The following is a 7347-nucleotide window of genomic DNA, read 5'->3' as shown; positions in this document are numbered from 1 at the left end:
CACAAAACCAGTCATAAGGGTCAATTTTATTGAAATTGAGATTTATACATCATGAATAAATAAGCTTGTTATGATTTGTTATGATAGGACAATATTTGGCTGAGATACAACTATTTGAAAATCTGGAATCTGAGGGTGCAGAAAAATCAAAATATTGAGAAAATCGCCTTTAAAGTTGTCCAAATGAAGTTCTTAGCAATGCATATTATTAATCAAAAATTAAGCTTTGATATATTTACGGTAGGAAATTTACAAAATATCTTCATGGAACATGATCTTTACTTAATATCCTAATGATTTTTGGCATAAAAGAAAAATCAATAATTTTGAACCATACAATGTATTTTTGACTATTGCTACAAATATACCCCAGCGACTTAAGACTGCTTTTGTGCTCCAGGGTCACATATGAAAGTTTACAGTGATGAGCAAAAAAACAGCAGTAATAAAGTACTAGAATAAAGAATCCGACACGACCAGAGGAATATTACACAAAAGATTCATCTTAGAATGTTGCTGCATTACTTTTCAATGGTTGTTGACTACTTTTCATTCATATTTTTCCACAGTCTTTATCACGGTTGTTGTGTTTTCATTGATGAGTTGATATGAAAGTGTGTAAAAGTGTGAAAGGGCTCTGTATAAAAACAGCTAACAGTCAAAGTCTGCACATCTTCAGTACTCTTCTTTGATAGTCATTGGCATAGATGGTGATACCAGGCCACCGCTGCTGCTTGTCACCATGGGAACATTGCCTGGCAGAGCTGAACCAGGTGGGGTTGATGTGGTTGTGGATGCCGGCTGTTGCATTTTCTTTTTATTGACTTTCCTCTCTTTAGCACGCCGGTTCTGGAACCAGATCTTCACCTGTCAACAGCACGCTATAAGTCATACTGAAAAACATTTTTTTTTCTGTAGAGTTACTGAGGTAAAAGTTGCATTGTATATTTCATCTACACACCAGTGATCGCAATTAGGGATGGGCGATACCACTTATTTTGTTTTCGATATGATACCGATATTTTTCAAGGCAGTATTGTCGATATCGATACCGATACCGATGTGGATGCCGGCTGCGGCTGTTGCATCTTCTTTTTATTGACTTTCCTCTCTTTAGCACGCCGGTTCTGGAACCAGATCTTCACCTGTCAACAGCACGCTATAAGTCATACTGAAAAACATTTTTTTTCCTGTAGTTATTGAGGTAAAAGTTGCATTGTATATTTCATCTACACACCAGTGATCGCAATTAGGGATGGGCGATACCGATAATTTTTTTGTTAAATAAACAAAATCACTGGTAAATAAAACACACCTTAGTATCGATATGTATTGTTTGAGTATCGATACTTCCGATGCTCGCATCAGTATCGATATATCGATACTTCGGATCGATACGCCCATCCCTAATCGCAATCAGCTTTAAGGTTACCTAGATGGGTTTCGCAGCGATGCCATATAGGAGCCATTTTTGGTTCCCGAAAGAACCTCTGTGAACAATTCTTAAAAGAACCATTTTTTCCATTATTAGTGGAATGAAAATGTACATTCTTTCAAATAAAGACTCTTTATTGGCATATGGTTCCGTGAAGACCCTTTAACATCCACGGAACCTTTCCATTCCACAAAAGTTTTTATAAAGTATTATAATGGAAAAAGATCTTAAGATTGTTCAAATGTTCTTCACATTCAAGAATAAAATGCTTCTTTTAAGAGTTGTTCTTTAAAAGGTTCTTTAGGGAACCCAAAACCAATTTTGGAAAGTGTACGAAGGATGTTCTTCTTCATGGAACCATAAACTCCAAAAAAGAACCTTTATTTTTAAGAGTGCATGAAGAGCCTTTAAAGGGGTCATATGATGCTGCTAAAAAGAACATTATTTGGTGTATTTGGTGTAATGAAATGTGTTTATGCGGTTTAAAGTTAAAAAAACACATTATTTTCCACATACTGTACATTATTGTTTCTCCTCTATGCCCCGCCTTTTTGAAACGCGTCGATTTTTACAAAGCTCATCGGTCTGAAAAAGCGAGGTGTGCTGTGATTGGCCAGCTATTCAGTGCGTTGTGATTGGCCGAATACCTCAAGCATGAGACGGAAATGTTACGCCCCTCACATACTGCTGATGCCGTGTCAGGCCGGAGCGACGAGGCATAAACATTAAAACCCATTACAAACAAGGCATTTGTTGCATCCAGTGGGGACATAATAACTGATTATAATGACTTATACTGTCATTTTACACGTTGCGTTGCATTGCGCCGCGTAAACATAAAACCATGTCTGCATTTGTGATCAGAGAAATGACAAACAACAAGTGCTAACGTTAATCCACACTGCCCAAAACTCGCGTTTGAATCATCAGTGGCAAATCCTTTAAATGAAAACGTACTTACGTGAGTCAGAACTGCCGGCATTTTAGCCTCAAGCGTGAGACGGAAATGTTACGCCCCTCACATACTGTGATGGCGTGTCCCAGCCGGAGCACAAAAACATTAAAACCCATTACAAACGAGGCATTTGTTGAATCCAGTGGGGACATAATTACTGATTATAAAGACTTATACTGTCTTTTTACGCGTTGCGATGCATTGCGCCGCGTAAACATAAAACCATGTCTACATTTGTGATCAGAGAAATGACAAACAACAAGTGCTAACGTTAATCCACACTGCCCAAAACCCGCGTTTGAATCATCAGTGGCAAATGATAAAAGAAAACGTACTTACGTGAGTCAGAACTGCCATTTTAGTCTAACGTTACTCTCCCAGGATCAGTAAACAGTCCTCCATAAAATGTGCCGGCGATCCACAGCACTAAGTTGATGTAGTTACGCTTTCTTTCTTTGCGTGAACATTTGGGCGGCTTTATGCAAATCTTCCCACATAGTGAGGTAGGTATGTGGGGGCGTGTTCGAACGAGCCGTTTTAGGTAGGTGTGGCTAACTCTTAACTTTTATAAAGAATATCTCTTTGGATTTGAGACTTTAGTCTTTGCAACTTTACAGATCTTCTTTATGCACCAAGAGCTTGTAACACTCTAAAGAGAAAGGAAAAAATGAAATCGCATCATATGACCCCTTTAACATCCATGGAAACTTTCCATTCAACATACGTTTCTTTAAAGTGGAAAAATTAAGGTTTTTAGGTTTTTTAAAATGCTCTTCACACTAGGAGAAAAAACTAACTGTTAAAAACTGTCGACTGAAATGTTTTTTTTGGGGAACCAGAAGTTATTATTATTATTATTTTTTGTGGCATCACTGCAAAACCCCCTTTTGGAGCCTTTATTTTTAAGAGTGTAGATGAAGAATGTGTTTTCTATGAATATGTCGACTGTCGACAGTATTGGAGCAGCTAACCTGTCTCTCTGACAGACTGAGTGTTGTTGCCAGTTCTGCTTTTCTTCTTATTGTGATGTAACGGCTGTAATGAAATTCTTTCTCCAGCTCCAGTCGCTGATGATCCGTGTACACTACCCGATATTTGTCTTTTGTTCTGGTCTTCACCCCTTAAAGACAAATGGCATAACAAAAAAAAAATTCTTTAAGTAGTTTTTTACTCACTGAGGGTACTGAAAAATGATTTTTTTGTAAAGCTAACAATATGTATTGTGAGAACTGCTAAACAAATAAAACTGACTATAATTAATGATAATGTGATAGAAATAAAGAGTAATTTTTTAGTTAATGTCATTATGTGTTTATCTTTTCTATTAAAAAGTAACTTTGGGAACACAGTGTTTGCTCCCTTAATCAAGCCAATCGTCAAAAGCACACATATATAAAACACCAAGATGTCCATGTTATAAAGGTCTTTGGAATCGTGTCTCCATATTTCAAACTTAGTTTACCCTGTCAGCGGCAAGAGGGGACTTAAGTGGCCACAGGTTAAATATTAAAACATGAACGGCAAAGGGAAGGACAGCGCCTGTCTAGGGCAACAGAACTCCAGATAATTAGGCTTCTCAACCATAGCATCTTCACTGAAAATCTCACTAGAGGCCATAATCTCTTGGTATCATTAACCCGGCCAAGCAACTCTCACAATTCTCCATTTAAAAAGCCAGGTATTTAATTGTGTTACATAAAATGCATCTTAGTGTTTATAACTTTAAAATAATACTGAGAGTGAGCTAATAAGACATAATTTTAGGCTTGGCTCCAGACTTTTCAATGAGACCGTCTGGTTACTGAGTTGTATTTTAATGTGTGGCAATTAAAAATGACAGTCTTGAGGAATTGCCTCAAGATTCTAATTTAATGGCATATCTATTTTTCAAAGGTATTAGGCCTATAAAACTAAGATTGAAAGTGTTTACAAAGAAACAGATCCAACTAAATTTACAACAAATTCTCCAACTTGACTATGATGTCATGGTATGGCATACACTGTAAAAAATGATTGTGATTTTAACAGTAAAAGACTGTAGAAATGCTACAGTAAAAACCTGTTAACTGGTTAACAGTAAGTTTCCATACTATATTCGGTGAATAAATGTAATTACATTTAATGTAATTTTACAGTAAAATACTGTTAAAAATAGTTTTTGGAAGTGAAAAAGAATAAGTAATTGTATAATTTACAGTAAAAACAGATATTAACACTTCAATATGTTGGTTTATTAACATTACATCAGTTAATGAAATACGGTATTTTATTGTGAATTTAAGTTAAGTCTGTAAAACCTAAAATGTTGCTACCATATTTTTTACAATGAAGTTCTGGCAACCACAGCTGCCGGTATTTTACCGTAAATGTCACAGATTTTTTTTACAGTGTACATATGAGTAGGAATTGAGTTCCGGTCATAATATAGGGGATCCTGAGCTGACAGGGATAAAATGCCTTATTAACAATGTGCTGAAATATCAAAGTTCTTCTTTTTTATTTTTTTAACAGTAATTGCAATAATTCCAAATCTCATTGTTTACCACTGGGCAGAAATATTCGGCCCAACTGTACATGTAAACAGTAAATGTTCTTAATTTTTTATTCAGTTTTTCCATAATCAGTAAGATCCACAGAATTTAAGTTTTAACTGCAGGTTTTGCTGACATTTCTTCCAGTCCTGTGAGCTGGAATTGAGTTTTTATTCTGTTGCATATTGTATTGTTTTCTAAAAAGGCATAATCATACGAATAATTAATCTTTTAAATTATTTTTCCTATTTTTTATTTTCTATGTTTTTTCACTTTCTGCTATTTTACTAGCTACTAAATGTTAATTGCACATGCGCATCCGTGTATTCAACAACTTCACGGCATCCAGGCAAAAAAGAACAAAGAGTTACATCAAAGCAAAGAAACTCACATAAATCACTATATTAGCATGACAAACGCGTGAATACAGAAGAGTTTGCTTCCAAACTATTGCGAGACCGAGTTTAGCAGTAGTTTTCCCGTGACATGTACATAGCAGGCCTTTTTTTTTTTTGCGATCACAATAGTTATTGTTCTCTATAATAATTATTATATTATATTTTTCAAAATATAATAACTTTTATTTTCCTTTTTTTTTTTTTTTTTAAACATTTATATAGATTTAAAATAATGCACCTGAGTTTGGCGGCGGCGCGCTCCGACGCATCCAGTCGTACGGGTTCCGTCTCTGAGAGTTCGGCGACAGCTGACCGACTGATGCGTTTATGGAGGATGGAAGAAGGCCGGACGCTTGAACAGATGAAAACTCTGGAGGGCTGAAACCCAGCTGACCAGTGCTCGAGGTCGATGGTCCGGTTACCGGCCCATAAGTTGTCCATTCCTCTCGCGGAGGAGGGTACGCGGGATTCCAGGCTCCTGGCTGGCTGTGGTGAGGGTCGCTGGTAATTCCAGAGACGTGATGGTATCCTGTGAAGTCCGGATACTGAGGAGGTGCGGGTACAAAATTCTGAGGGTTCAGGTTTAGGCTTGGGTGTCTTACGGAATTTGGGTACATACTGGTGTCCTTCTCCAAGAGATAACTCACGTACATTTTTCCGCCTGATGACTCCAGTGCATAATATGCACCCAAACAATTGATCTTGGCTCCTTAGACCCAGGTTTCCCTATAACCTGACGGCTCCTCTACCTGGCCAGATTCTCTGAAATATATATATATATTGTATTTAATAATTAATTATGTATATCTATTTTTAAGGTAAAATCGGCTTTTGTTAAAATGATATTGTTTAGAAATAAAAATGTAAGCTTAGCGGGAAACAGGAATTCCCAAAATTCCTTGTGCGCACCATCATATTTGTTTCGATTTTATTTGAAGTTCAAGTTATTCTTATTTTTGTTTTCATAAGATTGGTGTTTGTAATACATTTATGTTGTTAGTTCAGTGCTGTTTTTTGCATTTGTCTTTTTTATTGGAAACATGGCAGGATAAAATAATGATCATTAACTTCAATGCTTATGTGGCCTTCCATTTTGCCACATGTGCTATCATCATTTTACATTAAAAAAATAGCCCAAATGTATACTATTTGTATGATTTAATTACATTACCTGTAAATACTGTGACTAAAATGCCGTAAGTGTCACTGTATTTTTATGATATAGCCTAATGGCAAACAAAACTAGACCTACCAGTTTTTTAGCGTAATTTTTTTCAAAACTGTATTATTGCAATCTATATACATAAAGTTATATAGGTATATAACACACGACATTCGATAATCAGTTGATTCAAAACAAATAAGAATGTCTACAGTGCGAATAAGGCAAAGATCGTGGTCGTAAAATAATCATTTTAGATTTTACAGGGTATGCATGGTTTAAACGTTACATATTTAGACAGCACTGATTATATGCAATCACATTTTTTATATTATTAGTACAGTGAATGCTATACAATATAAATTTCTGAGGGTTCAGGTTTAGGCTTGGGTGTCTTACGGAATTTGGGTACATACTGGTGTCCTTCTCCAAGAGATAACTCACGTACATTTTTCCGCCTGATGACTCCAGTGCATAATATGCACCCAAACAATTGATCTTGGCTCCTTAGACCCAGGTTTCCCTATAACCTGACGGCTCCTCTACCTGGCCAGATTCTCTGAACCCTCCAGCCTCGCTTGGCTGCTAAAGGTTGCGACGTTGACGTCACTTTTATGATCATGATAATCACCCTCCCACGGTATCGAAACTGCCTTGGTGATGTTCCAATTCAGAATGTATAGGCCTACCTATTAAATTAGTAGGCCCACTCTAAACACGTTACTAAGTAGGAAAATGTAAAAATGCTATGAAATTTAAAAAGACAACAAGTGTAAATCTACAGTAGCCTATATAACAGCTGTTAGTAAAATATGATTTAGCTCATTACTTGCGGATAATATATATATATATATATATATATATAT

At 36.2% G+C, this 7347-nt stretch overlaps 1 protein-coding gene across 1 annotated transcript; it reads right to left on the bottom strand.

Annotated features, from left to right (window-relative positions):
- Positions 1-594: 594 nt before the first annotated feature.
- Positions 595-6062, bottom strand: cdx1b (caudal type homeobox 1 b). Its single transcript, XM_016522407.1, has 3 exons — positions 5558-6062; positions 3362-3510; positions 595-867 (listed from the first exon to the last, which is right to left on the bottom strand). The coding sequence occupies exons 1-3, from the start codon at positions 5970-5972 to the stop codon at positions 676-678; spliced, it is 756 nt and encodes a 251-aa protein (XP_016377893.1). The 5' UTR covers positions 5973-6062; the 3' UTR covers positions 595-675.
- Between the last annotated feature and the right edge of the window lie 1285 nt (positions 6063-7347).

The sequence above is a fragment of the Sinocyclocheilus rhinocerous genome, unplaced genomic scaffold, assembly GCF_001515625.1.
Source record: "Sinocyclocheilus rhinocerous isolate Xijiao unplaced genomic scaffold, SAMN03320098_v1.1 scaffold1967, whole genome shotgun sequence".
NCBI classification, from domain to species: Eukaryota; Metazoa; Chordata; class Actinopteri; order Cypriniformes; family Cyprinidae; genus Sinocyclocheilus; species Sinocyclocheilus rhinocerous.
The sequence above is the reverse complement of the archived record's forward strand: the minus strand, read 5'-3'. Positions and strand labels throughout refer to the sequence as shown.